The sequence below is a fragment of the Sander lucioperca genome, chromosome 2, assembly GCF_008315115.2.
Source record: "Sander lucioperca isolate FBNREF2018 chromosome 2, SLUC_FBN_1.2, whole genome shotgun sequence".
Taxonomy (NCBI): domain Eukaryota; kingdom Metazoa; phylum Chordata; class Actinopteri; order Perciformes; family Percidae; genus Sander; species Sander lucioperca.
Genome location: NC_050174.1, coordinates 32,228,938 through 32,247,992, shown reverse-complemented (window position 1 = coordinate 32,247,992; position 19,055 = coordinate 32,228,938). Strand labels below are relative to the sequence as shown.

General features: G+C 38.1%; 1 protein-coding gene and 1 long non-coding RNA gene across 2 annotated transcripts; one reads left to right on the top strand and one right to left on the bottom strand.

The window, feature by feature from the left end:
* Window positions 1-129: 129 nt before the first annotated feature.
* On the bottom strand, window positions 130-17,923 carry dpp7 (dipeptidyl-peptidase 7). The gene is made up of 14 exons (XM_031300914.2): window positions 17,746-17,923; window positions 17,319-17,445; window positions 17,096-17,235; window positions 16,153-16,316; window positions 14,901-15,036; window positions 14,666-14,747; window positions 8,494-8,660; window positions 7,411-7,471; window positions 6,552-6,670; window positions 5,243-5,399; window positions 4,325-4,389; window positions 4,170-4,240; window positions 3,932-4,057; window positions 130-347 (listed from the first exon to the last, which is right to left on the bottom strand). Exons 1-13 carry the CDS (start codon window positions 17,830-17,832, stop codon window positions 3,946-3,948), a joined length of 1,488 nt encoding a protein of 495 aa, XP_031156774.1. The 5' UTR covers window positions 17,833-17,923; the 3' UTR covers window positions 130-347; window positions 3,932-3,945.
* On the top strand, window positions 5,209-8,952 carry LOC116050682. Its single transcript, XR_004105132.1, has 3 exons — window positions 5,209-5,219; window positions 7,035-7,037; window positions 8,849-8,952. It is a non-coding gene; the product is annotated as an uncharacterized LOC116050682 (long non-coding RNA).
* Window positions 17,924-19,055: the final 1,132 nt, after the last annotated feature.

The following is a 19,055-nucleotide window of genomic DNA, read 5'->3' as shown; positions in this document are numbered from 1 at the left end:
TTTGGGTTTGTAACGATGAAAAGCCATTTCTCCAAAGCCACCGCTGTCGAGGAAAAACTGACAAAGGAGATATTTTTAGTGCAGAATGCTTTTAATAGAAGGCTACACACATCACAATACAGACATGTCATCTAGATTTTTTTTTTTATTTATTTGAAACATACAAAATTGTCACATGGTGCATAATAAACGCTGGATCGCCTTTAATTTTGTAAAAATGTAGAAATTAAAGAGATTTTATTGAACAAACTGAATATTTGTGTTTATCATTGACTCATGAAACAAAGCAGGTCTGCCGTGATGTAGTCATGGGCGTTACATCTGGTTTACGTGTTGTTTTTCATGTCCTGGAATAGAAACACACAGAACACCGCAAGATCACACCTGACATCTGTCATATTGTGAATTAATGTAATTTAGCTTTTTACTATCCCCCTCAAATAATACTCCAGTCACATGCGGCTCCTGCATTGATCTGTATCCCTTTTATCCAAATCATCAAAACACAGTGGAAGCAATAATAAACTATATTTGGATTGACTGCATGGATTTTCTAACCAAAGGCCTGGAGGTGTTGGTTTCTGGGGCCCTTTTACACAACAATGATGATGATTTGACATGGTCTTGTGTCCATTTCGACTCATATATCTGACCCAAATCCACATTATAGTAATACTGAAAGCATACACTGTAGAGTTAAAATCAAGAAAATTAAGCAGCAACAATTGACAATTGAATGATTGTTTAGGTATTTTTTCTAAGCCAAAATGTCAAGTTCTGTTGGTTCCAGTTTGTCAACTGTGAATAGATACTGGTTAGTCTTTCATGATTGTAATAAAAATATTGGATTTTGCTGTGACAAAATTGTTATGAATATTGTTCTGTTATCTGTCAAACTGCAACTTTGTAATGCTATTGCCTATTTAGCATTTGGAAACATGATGAAGAGCAGGCAAAATGTCCCTAATTCTTTTAAGATTTTCCTGGAGCTGTCTCACCACTGTCCATGATCAGTTTTGATTTCCCTCAGCTGTGAGCAGTATGGAGCTAAAAGAGTCTCAAAGATAAATGCACACACTACATTCACATATGCACACACAGGATTCATACATGCACACACATGATTCATAAATACACACACAGGATACACAAATGCACACAAAATTCACAAATACACACAAAATTTAAAAAGCACAGAAGATTCACAAATGCATACAAAATTCAGAAATGCACACAACATTCAGAAATGCAAACAACATTTACAAATGCACACAAGATTCAGAAATGCACAGGACAAGATTCAGAAATGTTTTTCTGATGCACACACAAATATATCTTGATTTACAAACTGCTTGCGGTCTGTGAACTTCACTGCATTTGTGTGTGAATTTTGAGACTGCCCTGACTTGGCTCGACACACAAATGCCTTTTTTTAAACAGGGAATGTTCTGCAACCAATCAGATATCTCCCTTGTTTTAGCCAATCACAAGAACGCACCCCACATGGGGGATTGTTTACTTATAAGCCAATCACATGAACGCGTTCATGCATTTGTGAATCTTCTGTGCTTTTTAAATTTTGTGTGTATTTGTGAATTTTGTGCGCATTTGTGTATCCTTGTGTGTGTATTTATGAATCATGTGTGTGCATGTATGAATCCTGTGTGTGCATATGTGAATGTAGTGTGTGCATTTATCTTTATTGAAACTCTTTTAGCTCCATAGAGCAGCTCCTCCATTCATGCTGTGCTTTGAATTAACATTAATTCCACTCAATTCTGGTTCTTTTCCAGGGTGAACACACTATATATTTTATAGCCACTTAGTATGCATAATGGAATTGAGACAGGGAGGTGGACTCACTGACTCCAATATTTTCTATACAACTTTGAAGTGAACTTGAATTTTGCTACAGTGGTCTTAGAAATGACAAGTTTGTTCAAATAGAAATGGAAATAATGTACCCATCAAAATAAACGGTCAAACGAGAGTGAAGCACACTACATTTCTGGGGGTACATATTGATGAATTCTTAAACTTTAAGACTCATATTGATGCACTGATGAAAAAATTGTCTAAATAATGTTGGCTTATTTTTCACGTTGAGGTTTTCTTCCATTTCAAGCACTTTTAACCTTATACAAGACTTTATGGGAGCTACATCTAAATTATTGCAATATCATTTGGTCCAATACTTTTCCCAGTTATCTTGTGAATTACAGTTATTACAGATGAAAGTTATACGTGCTATATCATGGTCAAATGTAAATGCTCCCACTGACCCTCTTTTCCACAGCTACAGTCTTCTGAAGCTTGCTGAATGTAATATATTTTCCAATGCCTGTATAATGTATAATGTTGTAAATATGCAACCTCATTCCAATCTACTCTCCCTCACATACATATAGAACAAGCAAAAAGCATCGCATTAATGGTAAAAAACGGAAACTTAAATGCACAAGCTTCAGTGTGGTGTGCAGAGTGCCACAGGTTTGGAATGAGGTTGAATACACTATAAAAGTGTCTTTGTGTGATTTCTGTTTGTTTGCTTTGTTTTCCTCGAGACCGGAGAGCTTGGGGGGTGGGAGAGGCTTTTTGTTCTCGTTCAATTTGTGTTTATCTGTTATGTGCACCATTTGCTATTACCGGTCACACGTGTAATTTGTTTTGTATGTCTGAAGGTGCCAATCAGTGTTAGGTGTAACACCAGTAACGGAACTACTTTTTTCGGGTAAAAAGTAGTGTAACGCGCTACTACCGTTTATATACTGTCTATGGCTACTACTGAAATTTTGGTAACGAAACATAGTTCCTTTTTCAATTCGGCGCAACATTACTTTTCCCAGGGACAGATTTGACAGCGACACTGCCTTGTCAGCTGCGCGCTCACAAGCTCCACACGAGACGTGACAGAGGCTGGTAGCAGAGTAATCATGGCAAGCGAGAAGCAGCCAAAGCTAACTTTTGAGAGTGTTTTAAGCTTTGTGGCTTTTTGCTGGATGGCGCTCTGAGCCAGGCAGACACAAAGCTGACAACCTCACAGATGGATGCGGTGGATACACGCAGCGGACCGCTGTCAACTTGTGTCGGTTGTACGGACACGCAAGGATTTCCAGAAAAGAGGCTTCATGTGTCTACGACAATGCACGGACCATCGTGGCTGCGTGACCGGTACAAGTCGATACAGACGTTACATAATATACACCAACACCGTGTAACGCCGATGACCTGCTGATGTGCATTCAACCCACGCTGGACTCATTCATAATGAATCAGCCGTCACTCTGTGAGTAGAGAATCCAGTCTGCAGTGTAGTTCAGACACTTCACTGATAAACCATAGATTGGCTTTACGGTCAAAGACAGTTTTTGTATAATTAACTTCAGTCTCTGCCAGAGACGCCTGCTTTTAAAAAAAGTAAAAAGTTACTTTCCATAGGGGGTAACTAAGTAAAGTAACGGATTACTTTTTTAAGAAGTAACGTGTAACAAGCAAACACTACTTTTTAAAAGTAACTTTCCCAACACTGGTGCCAATAAAAAAAATGTATCACAAAAAAAAGAAAGACTTAGACTGATATCTAGTGTCTAGTGTTTTGGGACCACTTAGGTAGGGTTAGGGTAGTTATGGTTTCTCTTTTCTTTTTCTTTTTGTGTAGGTTGTAAATGTTATTGTATAATATATGTTTACTTTTTTATCCAAACAATATGATTGTATTTATAATGTGTATTATTTGCGAGTGTCTGGGCCCCTTTACACAAGCTTTAAATAGCTTACCAGGGTGTCTCATTTCACATATCTGCATTATGTCTTATGATTGTATTTGTCTTTTAACTTTTGTGAATAAATTTAAACTTATTAACCTTATTGAACCTTATAGTTATTTAAAAGGAAATAACTGTTTTTTCATAATTCCAGTCCTGACACATACTCTGAACCTGTGCTTTAAAGTGACTGTTGTAATTTGGTCCGCTCCATCTTCACCCACTGTGCGATGAGGTCTGCTTCTGTCTTCCTGGCACTGATTACTGATACTGGATCAGCATCATTAGATCCTCTGCATAAAACAACAACAGATAAATGTCAGATAGATTTAGCTCTGAGTTAAAAAAAAGAAAAAGAAAAAAAAAGTCAAGGATGCCTATCCAGGTGCCAACCGCTTGCTGTACCTCAGATCCAGATGATGGGCTCCTCCAGCAATGTTGACAGCTATCAATGATGAGCTCAAGGACTTGCGCACCTAAAAAGCAGAGAGCTGATTGACTCAGACTGAACAATGACTTCACAGTTCGCTGAAGTGTGCTCACTTGGATTAATCTCTTACCCCTCCGTTGGCCCATGGGTCCAGATCTCCATTGGAGAAAATGATGTTGCTGGCTGTGGAGAGGGCTGAACACAAGGGGAGGGCCCATTAGAAACAATAACACTGGTGGAGACATATGGAATTACTCAGGAACTAAGTTTCATTCCAAAATTGGAAATCCATTCCAATCCAATCCAAACAAAAAGCATTTATGGCACCTGTCTGTCACTGCCCTTATACAAGGTATAAGTCACTCTCTCTGTCCACCGAGACAAAAATCCAGGAATTGTCTGACCAAAACTAACCCCAAGTGCTTTCATGACCTAAAACGTTTTTTTATTGGTTTATGTTTTCTAATGGGCTGAATGGTTCAGTTTCCACTGCACTTAAAGTCCCCTCCAGACATGTTGTTACAGTAAGATGATACAAATACTCTCGCTTGGAATAATTTCTTTTAGTTATTTTTTCCACAAAAAAAGGTTAATTACCTTGTTAAAAATTCTTTAAACTATGCTTCTCCCTCATTGAAAAAGCCAGAAAAAAATAATTATGTTAATTTAAAAGTTCAACTGCCACAATTCACCACCGTCTGAGCAACACAAGTTGTTGATGGTAATGCAAGTGGTTGATTCTACTCATTTGTTCTTTATCTGAAAATAAAAATCAACAAAACATCTGAGCAATATGATGAGTAATGTACAGTGACACAGGCCACATAATGGCCGCATTAACCAGGCTGAGCTCTGATAAACTGCCACGTTTGCAATCTCAACAGGGACTTGGGCACTGTAGCAGTTACATGAAATACTTAACATGAAAATACCATAAGTGGGGGTATTGGGACGGATCCAATGTATCACTTACACTTTCTAGATTACACCTCTAGATACTATGATATATCAGGACAGTCTGGTGCGTCTATTAGTATTCATTGCTCACCGTCACCCCAGAACTGGGTTTTGAGCCAGTCTGGTCGTGGAACCACAGCCCAGCGTTTGAAGCAGTAAAGCTTGCGGTCTGTCTCAGTGAAGGCCATGGGAGGAAACATGTCTGTCACATTGTTGCTCTCGTAGCACAGATTAATCTCGGTGCACGCCTGCAACCAGAAGCAGGTGAAGTGTTAGTATGATAAACAGTTTGAAGTTTAAACACCATAGATGAATCGGATATTTAATTTGTCCTAATGCAATTCTGACCATCAAAAATGGAAATACAAATAATCTGTATTACTGTAACTTTTTTTTTTAAACATACTGACACTTCATATACATATCACAACTCAGAGTGTACTGTTATGATATCAGTCTAGGTGTTTTAGGTAAGGTTAGCCTTTTGACAGGGTCAGTACTGACACGTCATATGAGCGGGCGTGGTTGTTGATCTGATTTAACCCAGCCCAACTGCAGGGTGTGTGGGATTCATTCAGGAAGAAAAAAAGGAGAAGCTGGAGGTTTCAAGCGGCAAGTCACACAAGAGCTGCAAACCACACGCTGGGAGAAAGACACTATTTGAAACTACTATTTTCCCCACAACACAACTTTTCGTAAATACACCTTTTAAAACCTGAACTACAACACGGGGAGCAGACTCGCCGTCGGGAGCGATCTCGTCACCGAAGCCAGCAGCCATCTTTCGTCTGCGAATTGAAGCTGCGGCTGGGTGAGTCAGTTTAACACAGCACAACAATAAAAACGTTTATGCCAAAAATAACGCCAAATATCCATTGCGTTTCCCCAAGATTCGGCGCATTGTTTTCTTTAGTCTACCAGTTACAAACACAACAACACGCTAGTGTGCTGACGGTGTCGGTGTTGAACCAGACAATATTCAGTTAAAACAGATAAGTGATGCTGTTTTGCCCTAATTGTTCTCTGTGAAGTTTGATGTGTGATGTAAATGTAGTATTTTATGTGGCACTCCACATAAAATACAACATTTACATCACACATCAAACTTGGCAATGCGCCAAAGTCTATTTAAAAAAAAATTATAATTTTAAATGCTACATTGCTTGTAAGTAATAGGCTAACCAGCTATAAAATCGATGAATTTTCTTTGTGCTGTGCAGTGGATCTAATTCATGTCGATGTTCATAAAGAGTGGTTCATTAGGGAAAAAGTAACTGATAACTACTTAAAGAAACTTTAACGCGTTAAAAATTGACAATAGAATTTGGTGTGGTGGCTTTTTGATCAGGTTGCATACACATTCTAAATGTTGTGCTGTGTGTTGGTGGCTGTTGGAGTACCTGATAGTCCCAGGCCAGGCTGTCGAAACCCAGTCCACAGCCGGTGGGATCAGCACACTCCAAATACAGACTGTACAGGTCAAAACAGGTCAGCAACCCGGTAGAGTTGTAAAAAATCCCTGCAGGATAGGATTGTGTACCATCAACTACTGACAGGAGTTACAGACTTCAATCAAGGTTATTTGAATTTCATAATGGGAAAGTTTCTTATGCGTTTATCATACTGTACAATATCAAGTTTAAAGCTAAATAAAAGCCTTTTTCGATTCAGTTCCATTAATAATTGTTGATTTATTATTTATTATAATATTATCATTACATGTTATTTTCTTTTTAGGTTCAAAGAGATTCTGGATCCTTCTCCAGGAGGAATTCTGTGATATCATGGGGAGCTAACAGACAGACCAACTCAAACTCCATGTTTCACAATCACCAGTCCACCAGAGAGAAACCAGGACAACAGAGCACACTAGTTTCAAACAGAACGTACAAACTTCTGGCTGTGAGCTTGTGAACACTAATACAGGACATATTTTTTGGAACGATTGCTAGTGATTGAATACTCTCAGAACAATAGACATTTGCAAGTGTATTGTTAAATAAAGATATGAAGCTGACCACTGCCCTCTAGTCTCTGCTGACATGAAATATATCTGATTGCCAACAGAAGAGCTTACTTCCAAACTCTACCCTAGTATCTAAAATACATACAATCAAGTCTGAAACAAAGTGGCATGGTTTTAGATTTCAGTTACCCACTATTAGAAAGATGAACAATTCTTTATCATTTTGTGCTAATAGCCATTTTGTAAGAGCTACATTCTAAGCTGCTTTGAGACACAGTGTATATTTCTTTTACCTGCAGTGTTCCTGAGGTTGGAGAGCAGGTCAGATCCACTCAGCATGGTTTCACAAGCCACCTGAAAAAAAGTAGCTTCAGCCTTTATCTGGAAAAGATCTCACCTGACTCATGTCATGCTTGTCATACTTGCTAATTTATTTTCATGTGACATGTCAATATTTATATTAATGTTACAGATATTTATATTATCGGGAGAAAAAAAAGAAACTATATTGGACACTATAAAATATAGACTAAGTAAGTGGCCCTGAGTCTGACTAAAACATACTAGGATTTTAAAGACAGAAACAATATCAATATTTGAGAGTTTCAAAAAGTCTGACATTGATATATTAGTGCTCTCTGGACAAGCTTTGTAATGGTGACACGGTTTCTTCACAAATATAATTTTTTGTTACTTATCAACCAGCATACACCTCACGAATACTGATATATATTTGCAATACGCTCATCAATATTGTTGGGAACCGGAGGGTCACTGGTTCAAGTCCCCCTACGGACCAAAGTACGGAGTGTGGACTGGTAGCTGGAGAGATGCCTGGGCACTGCCAAGGTGCTCTTGAGCAAGACACCGAACCCGCTCAGGGCGCCTGTCCAGCAGTCGCAGCCCACTCACTCTGACGTCTCTCCATTTGTGCATGTATAGGACCTGAAAACGTGTGTGTATTTCAGGCCTGTGTGTAGTGTCTAACAACAGAGTTTAAATTGTAATTTCAATAAAAATCATTAAATATTATACTTTTTTTTTTGTGGCCAGGTTGGCTCAGTTGGTAGAGCAGGCGCACATATATTTAGAGGTTTATGCCTCGACGCAGAGGTCCAGGGTTCGACTCCGACCTGTGACAATTTCCTGCATGTCTTCCCCCTCTCTCTCCCCTTTCTCACCTGTCCTGTCCATTAAAGGCGGAAAAGCCCCAAAAAACTATCTTTAAAAAAAAAAAAAAAAAAAAATATATATATATTTATTATACATTTTAAACAGTAGTTGTTAACAGCTGGTTTTGTTTGCGTATTATACAACTTGTTGTATATGTTTCTCACACATAGGTGGCATTTTACTGACTACTGATTTGCAGTTACCTTGACAGGGTTTGCGGGCATACTACCCATGAAGTGAGTGCTGTAGGGGTAATCCAGCATGGCCATCATAGTGAAGGCGTTCCTCAGCAGGCCGTTCAGATGGTGGATGTCCTGAGCAGATGATGGAGGCTTACAAAGGGAGAATTCTGACTGGATGCGTCTGTAATCTGGTAACAACAACAACAGTAGTGGATTTAGATTCCTTATTCAGAGTTACAACATCTCCATAATAACGTTCCATTATTTTCCTTAAAGGAACACCCCACCGTTTTTTGAAATAGGGTTATTCACCGTCTCCCCTAGATGTAGATAGGTGGGCAAACGTATTTTTGTCTTAGTGCATGCATTGCCTTAGTCTGGCAGCGCCGCCGCTAGCTTAGTTTAGCGTAGTGAATGGAATCGTTTGTTGCCAGTTAGCATGTTGTGAGTAAAAGTGAGCCAACAACAACAAAAAACAACCTAATTACTTTTTGTGGCCTGCGTATTCACGAGTACAAATAGCAATGCAGATTAAGACTAGACGATTTCCTAGGCAGATATTGACTTGGGACTATATTGGGTGGAAGTACAGCTGAAGCACTGCTACTTGGGCGCAGAGATATCACTCTCCTCCAGACAACTCCCAATTGTAATAATCATCTATTTTTGCCTGCTAAAATTTACCCTTGATTTGCATCCTTGGACAGGGGTGGCCTCCGATATTTAAAAGATATGTATATGTATATGTATATATATATATATATATATATATATATATATATATATATATATATATATATATATATATGTTTGCTAGCTTTGAACAATTTGCACAACCTTTAATTTGAATAGCTCAGATTTTCTTAGATACTTTCAGTTACAATCTTCCCAATTTCCTCAAATCCCACCTACTAACATCTAATTCTTGAGGCTAAAACTCTATCCAGGGGCTACATTTCCTATTTCTATAATCTTCTCTCTCCCTCTACTGACTCTATGGTTAACAAACTGAGGGCTGGCTGGTAGGAGGAATTGCAGATTGTTCTGTCAGATGACTTTTGGGGAAAAGCTTTGCAAGTAGTGAATTCTTCCTCCAGCTGTGTTAGGCTTAGTCTCATACAATTTCAAGTATTACATAAGATTCACTATAGCAAAGCCAGGCTTGCCAAGATCTATCCGGCCGGCTCGGCTGTTAATTTCATCAGACGAGACGAGACTAAATATGTTCGTCAACAACCTTTTTTTCCATGACTAAGACGAGACGATGACGAGACTGCACAAATGTCCAAAAACGCTGACTAAGACTAAATTAACATGCATTATTATTGACAAAAAAAAGATGAGACTAAAATGTTTTGCATAAAATAAAAACTAAGATAAAATCTCTCTTAATTTTCGTCTACAATCGTCTCTACTTTTTCATCATGAGATAGAATGTCCTGCTGTTACTAGGGTTGGGTAGGGTCGGTGCCTTAACGACTGTTATCTACCGGACCAAATAGCAACGCGGATTTCGGTGCCACTTAAATGCCTGCGCTTCTCTCTGGTGCTCCTAAACGGACGTTAGAGGCAACCGAAACATCGCCGCATGTTACGCTAGTATGAATAAAGTGTATTGTTTTGCATGTAAGCTTTTTGGTGGAGCTAGAGTTGTTGACACACGCTTTGTGGTGGGGTACAATAACAGTGTCTTTCAAAAACGCTGCAGCAACAAGAAACCAGTGGTTATCACATAATGCTTATCTGTTGTGGAAAGAATTAGCATCCCGCTTACGCCTTGGTAAAACTATTGACAGAACATTGCAAAGAGCCATAGATGCTGAAAAGGCTCACTGGAGATGTGTGTTAATGAGAGTGATCGACTGCATACTCTTCCTTGCAGAAAGGAACTTGTCACTGAAGGGGAAGAATAGCACAATATGATGTCACACTAGCAGAGCATCTTAGAAAGGTGGCCTCTAAAGAAACCACAGGATATCTTTCCTGGTGCACTCAAAATTAATTTTTAGATTCAATTTCAGAATGTGTACTTGGTCAAATCTGTGCCCAGGTCAAAGCCTCCAAGTACTTTGCAGTGGAGTTGGATTGCACACCTGACATTTCAAAGCAGGAGCAGGCCTCAGTAATAATCCGGTATGTTCATACAGATGACAACAAGAATGCCACCATCAATGAGTCTTTTGTTGGCTTCACAGTCGTGAAGGACACAACTGGTAAGGGCCTCACAGAAACACTGACTGGGGTGCTGGATAACCTGGGGTTGGAGTTGGCTAACTGTAGGGGGCAGAGCTATGACAATGGCTCAAATATAAGGGGTATACACAAGGGTGTGCAAGCACTGGTGCAGCAGAAGCGTCCAGAGGAACTATTTATCCCCTGCTGTAGCCACTGTCTGTGTCGAACCTTTTTTGGCACTCTCCAAAGACTGTACACCATTTTTCGGCTTCGGTGAAGAGGTGGGATATTCTGAAAGAATTTGTGGACATTACACTGAAGCCTCTGAGTGATACCAGGTGGGAAGCAAACATAGACTGTCAAAGCTGTACATTTCCAGTTAGGGGGGATTCTTGATGCTTTGGAAACGCTTGAGGAAGTGGAAAAAGATGGCAAAACTGTCTCAGAGACAAAGTCGCTCTCTGGCGAGCTTGTCAGCATATAGTTCCTCATGTGTCTCTTAGTTTGGTATGATCTATTGTCAGATATCTCGAAGGACACTGCCATTAGCATGATAGATTCTCTTAAAGAATTCTTGCTTAAGTATAGAGTGGAGGGCTTTCAACAATCCCTTGACATTGCACACCGAATAGCCATTGAGATGGATGCTTCCCCTGAGTTTAGAGAGAGACGTTTCAGAAAGCAAAAGAGATTTCATTCTGATGATTCCAGCACTGGCCATTATGAACAGGAACCCGAGACCCATTTTAGGTGCATGATTTTCAATGTAATTGTTGACACAGTAATTCAGGAGTTGTCTGACAGATTTTGCAATCTTCAGCTTGTGTCCGAAAAGTTTAAGTTCATCTTTAAAATGGAACACATGATAAAAGCTGAGCTGGATGAATCAGTGACAAGATATGCCCTGGCTACCAATGATGTTTCAAGGGATATCATTCAGGAAATGTACCCAGCGAGCCGTCTACTTTAATAAATTAAATTTCCTCCTACAGGAGAACCTTGATTTGGTTTTTCAGTAGCCCTGAGAGTTTTCCTGACAAGGTCTATGACAGTTGCCTCTGCGGAGAGATCGTTCAGCAAGCTAAAGCTGATAAAGACATACCTTCGTTCCAACATGAGTAATAATCGCTCAACCCAATTAGCAGTAATTTCAATTGAAAACAGTGTGGCACGAACTATTTCATTTGATGCAATACTAGATAAATGGGCAAGTGCAAAGGCACACCATGTTACAATTTAGTAGGAACTAAAGAGCACTCTAGAATCTTTGATAGCAACATTGTTACATAAGCTACATTATAGTTAACAGAGAGGATCTTTGTTTCTAGGCTTACTTTTGCATTTTAAGGCATTATGTTGCATTGGTTATAATGATAATGTTAATGTTTGTCAATTTGTAACTGTTTATTATTTGTTAACATTGTTAATAAATATATACATATATACATACATATATATATATATATATACTTTGTGTTTTCTATACTTTGTCAAAATTGACCCGGTCTGTTTTGCCAGTTTATAAAGCAACCTATTACCACTAGTTGTACACTACATTTTTTGAATATATGGTCAGAAAAACGCATTTATATAAAATTATACCTAATTTCTGATTTAAAAAAAGCTGAAATTATGATCTGTTTTGCCTATTTATAATGCAGTATAAGTATAGTAATAAGTATAGTATAGGTATATAAGTATAAATTATCACCCAATTCTCTTTGACACCTTCTAGAAAACTTCATTCCAACTCATTACCACTAGTTTTACACTTTTCTTTGGAATTTACGGTGAATAAACTTCATTTACATGAAATAATACCTAATTTGGGGGTAAAATAAGCATAAATTATCAATTATTTTCATTATAGTTAAGATCAGATGAACCATTGTTTATGGATAATCACTGACTGGTATATGTTAGTGATTTGTCAGGATACTGTTTTGAAACCATTTTATTATTTTTAATGGCTGCAAATAATCACACCTGTTGTCTTCCTGGGTCAAAAGTGACCTGGGGGCTATTGCACAAAACCAGGATAAGGGATTAAGCCAGGATATTCCAGTTATCCTGGATGAATTTAGCCTTGACTTGGTTGCACAAAAGCAGAGGCACCTAAGTTACCATGGAGATATATTCTGTGCAGCTAGCCTGGTACGGACCAGGCTAACAGCCAGGATTTATTAATCCTGGAGCCTTTTCTGTTCACTCAGCAGTGGTTTTACCTTATTGTTATCAGCCTGCATTAAAATACAACAGGTGCTTATTGCTGTTCATTTAAGTACTGTTATTATTTAAAGTTGTGACCATTATTTTTATAATTATTCATGTGACAGTCATTGTTACTGTTATATTGCTGTATGCAGACTGCTGTTCATATTGTTGTTAGAAGTTTGATGAATATATTACAACAGTTTTTGAGATAATTAGAAAAGGCTGATACAGTTGCAAATTTGTTTTAAATTAAGTCAGTGATGAAGGACAATATATAAAGTGCTATACACGTGTTTGTGGTTCTAACAATAGCAGACTGGTCAGGGACAAATACACCTTTAATTATTTTAGTTGATTTATTTCTTTTAGTATTCTTTAACAAAGGACCATGTATGTTCCTCTTCCATGTGCATTTAATTTGGCATTCTTAGCACACAAAGTGTGTTCTCTCCAGTGAACTGGGATTGAACAATTATTATAGATTTTTATAACTGTAAAATCCTCTCTAATTATAGTCTTAGTTCACTGGACCAGTAACTATATAGTTGAGGCTACTGTACATACTGGACATTCATGTAACAACAGGGAGAGGACACCTCAATGGTTTTTGACCTTATATTTTGCTGGGGAAAAATAACAGATGACAGCGGCCGTGTTTCTTTTTTTACAAATAATGTGTTTCACGTTGTCATAATTCCATATGAAGCTGCTGCTCACTCTGTATAAAGAATACACAATGCGTATTCTCCATTTTAGCATCAGTAAATCTGTGATCGACCTTGTGGTCTGTTAAGGAAAGCCGCGAATGCGCATCTATCCAAATTACTTCAGCCTGGCTCGATCTAGTTGCTCCTCCTCAGCCTGGCTTGGCCTTCGTGCAACGCACCAAGCCAGGCTGCACAGATTAGACTAGGTCAAGCCTTGCTTTATCGGTTATCCTGGATTTATAAATTCTACTTTTGTGCAATACCCCCCTGGTCTGCTTTGCTTGTTTATAAAGCATAGACAATTATAATTTATCACTCAATTCTGTGTTACCACTTTGATCCAACTTCATTCCAACTCATCACAACTAGTTTTACACTTATTTTTTCCCTTCATGGTCAACAGACCTCCCTTACATGAAATTATACCTGATTTCTGAATAAAATGAGGATCATCAATCATTAGTTGTTTTGGATTAATGGCTGGTATGTGACAATTATTAGCCAGGATATCCCCAGGTCAAAATAAACTGATGCAATTGTATTCACAAACAACGGAGAGCTAACAAAAAGGACAAAACTAATTTACGGAAAATTGTCTTGTCCCCATGTAGGAAAAGACACATCAATGGTGTTATAACCAGAAGTTTAGAAAGCTGTAGTTTGAAATTGTGTCTGTATGTTTGTATGTGTGTGTTTGTGTGTGTGTGTGTGTGTGTGTGTGTGTGTGTGTGTGTGTGTGTGTGTGTGTGTGTGTGTGTGTGTGTGTGTGTGTGTGAAAACGGGTCAAATTTGACCTGAAGACAACACAAGGGATATCAGGGCTCGACATTAACTTTTAAAAGTGGTTGAGGCATGAGGTTTTGGTTGCCAAAGCCAACCAAATGGTTGCCATCATTAATGGCCTGTTTATTGCAGGGTGCACGATCGTCAGATTAATTTTCTGTCTCTTTTGAAGATTCCAGAGTAGGCCTAAAGTTACTGGTATTTAGCCTCCCATGCCAGCACGAAGCTTTTTCTTTGGGGTTGAGCTTCAAAATTGTTGCTGCATACCCCTCTGACACTGGGTAGTTGCGCCCCTGATTATCACACAGATTTACCTTGATGTTCGGCTAATTCTTTCAGCTGACGGAATGCTCCCCTCACAGCATCTCTGCATTCAGGGCCAATGCTCTCAAAATCCTTTGAAAGAGTAACAGAAGGTCATTATCTAAGCTGCACAAGTGTGTGTAAATCCACACATTATTTTCTATTGGGATTCCAAAACAAACTAAATTAATCAAATATTTTGGAACCTTTGGGTGACAACAAAAAAGGGGGCATCCATGTACTTACAGCTGTAACATCTCTGAAAAACTGCCTGGAGTCTCCCAGCCCAGCAGTGGACAGTATGGGGGCGCTGGCAGCCAGCGCTCCAGCCACAATGTTTGGATACTTGAGTCTCATGTAGACCGACAGCATTCCACCATAACTGCAAGAAGAGATGAGACAGACGAACAGTTAGACAAGAGGAGCAAACACTTGTGTCATGTCTAAAATGAATTTAGTAATAACTGGGTTAGTGCCAATTTGTCCAAATATACTCGGATATCTGAAAGAAAAGGGAAACTTGTCATTGAGCCATATTCATTCATAAAAGTAAAAGCACAAGTACAAAAAGGCTCAGATCACCCTCTTAACCTGACACTGCAGCTCTTGTAGATCTGGCATCTGATTTCCAAACACAGTTCAACCTGGATATACAGGTATTTGTGGGATTATTAGATTATTATTATTATGAGTATATAAAAGTTTTCAGAACAGAAGTTTGGTTGGAAGGATGTTCTTGCAAAACTATGTAGATCACTGGTGGCCTGTTAAACTATGATGGGTGTGAAAATGATGTTTGATTTTCTGACATTTTATCAACCAAATGATTAATTGAGGAAATGATCAGCAGATTCATCAATAAGGAAAATGATAATTAGTTGCACCTCTAGTAGAAACTATATTCAGATAATAATTATCTGCCCAAACGACAAAGGTAGTCTCTATTAAGCATGGTCAAATAAGGTCTATCACCCTTTGGGTCCATTACAAATGTACACCAGTTGTCAGATTATTAGGTACAGCTATTGTAGGTAAAACACTTTCACTTTTTTAAGAGGGCAATAAAAACAAAACATTTATTCAGAAAAACAAGGTACAACCAAACAATTTTTAAATTAACAACAAATTGTAAAAGTCTAGAAAAGGTAAAACTTGTAAAACGTTTGTTGTTGTTGTTGTTGTTGTTGTTGTAATTGTTGTTGTTGTTGTTGTACATCCTCTCCTTAAAATTAATTTGTGCACCATGGCCAAAAAAAGATTTGAGGGAAAGTAATACATTGATATCGTTTGGTTGTGTGTAAAATTTCATGCCAATTGCAAAATTATAGATTTTCAAGGGCACACAAAAAGAAAGTCACATATTAAAGCTTCAACTAAACAACCAGTGTCAGACAGATCACTTCTATAAGGAATGAAAATGTCTGAGGAGTTAACTAGTGACAACAAGTCACACAAGTGGATGACATTTAAAACAGTGTTGGTCAGGTGGATCCTATACCTGCCACCAAACACGATGACAGGACAGTCTGTGGCTGCCAGCTGCTGTTTCAGCTCAGTGATCATGACAGCATAGTCAGCGAGGGCTTGCTCCACTGTCAGCAGGCCGATCTGAGGGATGTTGAAGGAGTCTTTGTCAAACGGCAGAGATTTGCCATAATACCTCTATAAACAGGGAGAAGAGGACAAAGGTGTTTAAGCTTATAAGACATTCAAAACAAATTAAGACAGTGTTAAAACTGCAGTATAGCCCAGCTCCAATGTAGGAAATCATGCACCCTTATTGAGGAAGTGATACAAACTCTTTCATTGTAATCAGTATTATGCAACACTGTTAGGGGCACTTAAACTACTTTCTGGCTTCTAGTCATGTACCTGCATATTTCATCATCCAGTATTGTATTTCTGATTGAACAGTTAGGTGACTAACTGCCCCTTCTATGTTGGTAATTATCTAAGAGAGAACATGCAGTACAAAGAAACCTGCCAAACAAATAAGTATGCATGTAAACGATAAGTCGAGCCAAGCCAATAATGCATGTATTATAATATACTAACAAGTATTGTGTGTGTGTGTGTGTGTGTGTGTGTGTGTGTGTGTGTGTTTCAAAGCCTGATATATCTTCTTCCTCTGTGCCACAGAGCTCCATTGTTGTCCAAAAACTAAGCACATCGATGAGCTACACTGTTGCACTGGGTGACATGTTCTTTCATTACTATGAACCCACACACTGTAGTTTATTTTGACTCAATCCCACATACACTGTCATGCTACCACCCACGAATACTATTTTATGTAGAATATACTAATTTATGTAGAGCTGTGTATCATGATGTTTTTCAGTATTAGTTCTGATACAATACTCAAGTTTTGTAGTAAGACCAACTTGCTTTTGTAGTAAGACCAACTAGCAACTCATGCTTTTTAAGCATGCTTTTCTTACATGTTCAGCAAATATGACCAAGGCACTGTGCTGAGCAGCTAACTCTGTGATGAATCCAGAGTTGGATGCAAACTCCCAGATGTTTCCCTCATTGCCAGTGTAGAAGAAAATAGGACCATAGCCTTTCTTCCAGTACTTATCTAAAAGGAGAGGAGACAGAACACAATGAGCCAACTGCTCATATAGGCATATTTGCTGCATTTAAATAAGATATTGGTTTCACCTGTGATCAGGTAACGCTGATTGAATGTGCCGTTCCCCATGGTGTTAAAGTTGAAGTGGTCCTGAGTCTGGCTGAAGTACTTCTCTGTGAACTGGGGTTCTGTCTTGAATCCATGATGTTTTATTGACTATGAAAATGAATAACGTTACAGCGCATATATTATACTGAATTAATCTCTTACTACCGCAGTGCCTGTTCAAAACACGCCTGTTTGGAACATGCCAATTGCTTGGCCTGTGGTAAGCAATACCATATACGTTTGTAACTTGTATGCTGAATATTCGAAGTTTGTTAAGGTTCTAAGTCATTTTCAGTCAGGCCGAGAATGACGAATAAGCACGAGACTTTTGAATGGAGTTTTTTCCAAAGCGGAACTGAGGTTTCAGAAAAACTAACAAACAACAAACATTGAAAACTAAAACGTTACCTGGAAAGAACTGTAGGGCATGCCATGCAGCACCTCAACAGAAAACAGGGTCGCCGTTACAGTGAAAAGTGCTAATATCTTACTCATATTCCAAGAATAACGTTGCAAATACTGTACAGATGACTACCAACGCGCCTGCGCGTATCGCATGTGTCACATGACACACTTACATTATGCTCTATGCTGCGTTTAAGTGCGTCTCGTAAGATCTAAAATTATTTTTAGTTTTCTAAGCAGGTGAAATAATATCAGAAAAGAGAACACGAGGAAAGCAAAACGTATGTAATTGATACAAATAAAAAAGGAAACAACTAAAGGTGAAAATACAAAAATGCTAGAATACCATTTACTGAGAATGCCACACAAACACACTCTAATGTAGCCTACCTTTTACAAACTACCATTTACTATATCAAAACGTTGTGGTCTAGACACAAATTTTGATTTATGCAGTGTTTTTGAATTTATGTTGCCTAAAATAAGAGAAATATGCCCCCTCTGAAGAACGTGTAATCTTGTAGAACATGATTTGATATTAGCAGTAGAGGAGCTACAGTACATTTACTGATTTTTTTTAATTTCTATTTTTAATTTAGAGGTGATTGTGCTTCATTCATGCACTTTTATTTCATGCTACTTATAACAATTTAACTACATTTCATAGGCAAACACTGGATCCCTTACTTAACTATAATTTGGCCTAACTGACAGCTCTGGATAAGACAAGATAGAACTTAATTCATCCTGAAGAATGTTTATGTGCCCAAAGTGCCAAACATATAATTCGCTTACATGCTTAGAATACATTACAACTAAAAGTCAAACAAATTAAATATAGGGAGATGACCAGTACAAATGTACAAATGTGGGGTACCAGTTGTAATGTTCCAAATTAGTACAATCATAGTAATATACAACATTGAAAAATTAAAAAGAAAACAGAATTAACTATATGAAGCGTTAACCATCAAACTGCATTTAGAAAAAGGTGAGGAAAACAATAGGATAATAAAAATAGGAATGGAAACAGTGGATTGACTTTAAGGCACTGTATATGATAGTAGTGCATAACAATCAATCAATTCTAGTTACTTGACTAGTTCAAATGTTATATAAAAATGCAAAACACCCTATAATATATGACATTATAAAATAAAACCCAATATTTATTAATACAGTATTTCTCAAAGAGTGGTCCGGTCTGCGAGCGACCCCTGGTGGTCTGTGTAGATTTGGTAAAATATGTTTTTAATTAAAACTCATTGTAAATTCAAACATTATTATTTGAAGCGGCTGGTTTTCTGTGTGGT

Excerpts from the sequence above, each read along its gene's own strand:
- dpp7 (XM_031300914.2), bottom strand. The coding sequence starts at position 17,832 with ATGAGTAAGATATTAGCACTTTTCACTGTAACGGCGACCCTGTTTTCT. Across the intron at positions 7,472-8,493 it reads TGCCCGCAAACCCTGTCAAG|GTGGCTTGTGAAACCATGCT; the intron begins GTAACTGCAAAT and ends ACTTTTTTTCAG. Across the intron at positions 6,671-7,410 it reads CAACCTCAGGAACACTGCAG|GGATTTTTTACAACTCTACC; the intron begins GTAAAAGAAATA and ends CCTATCCTGCAG.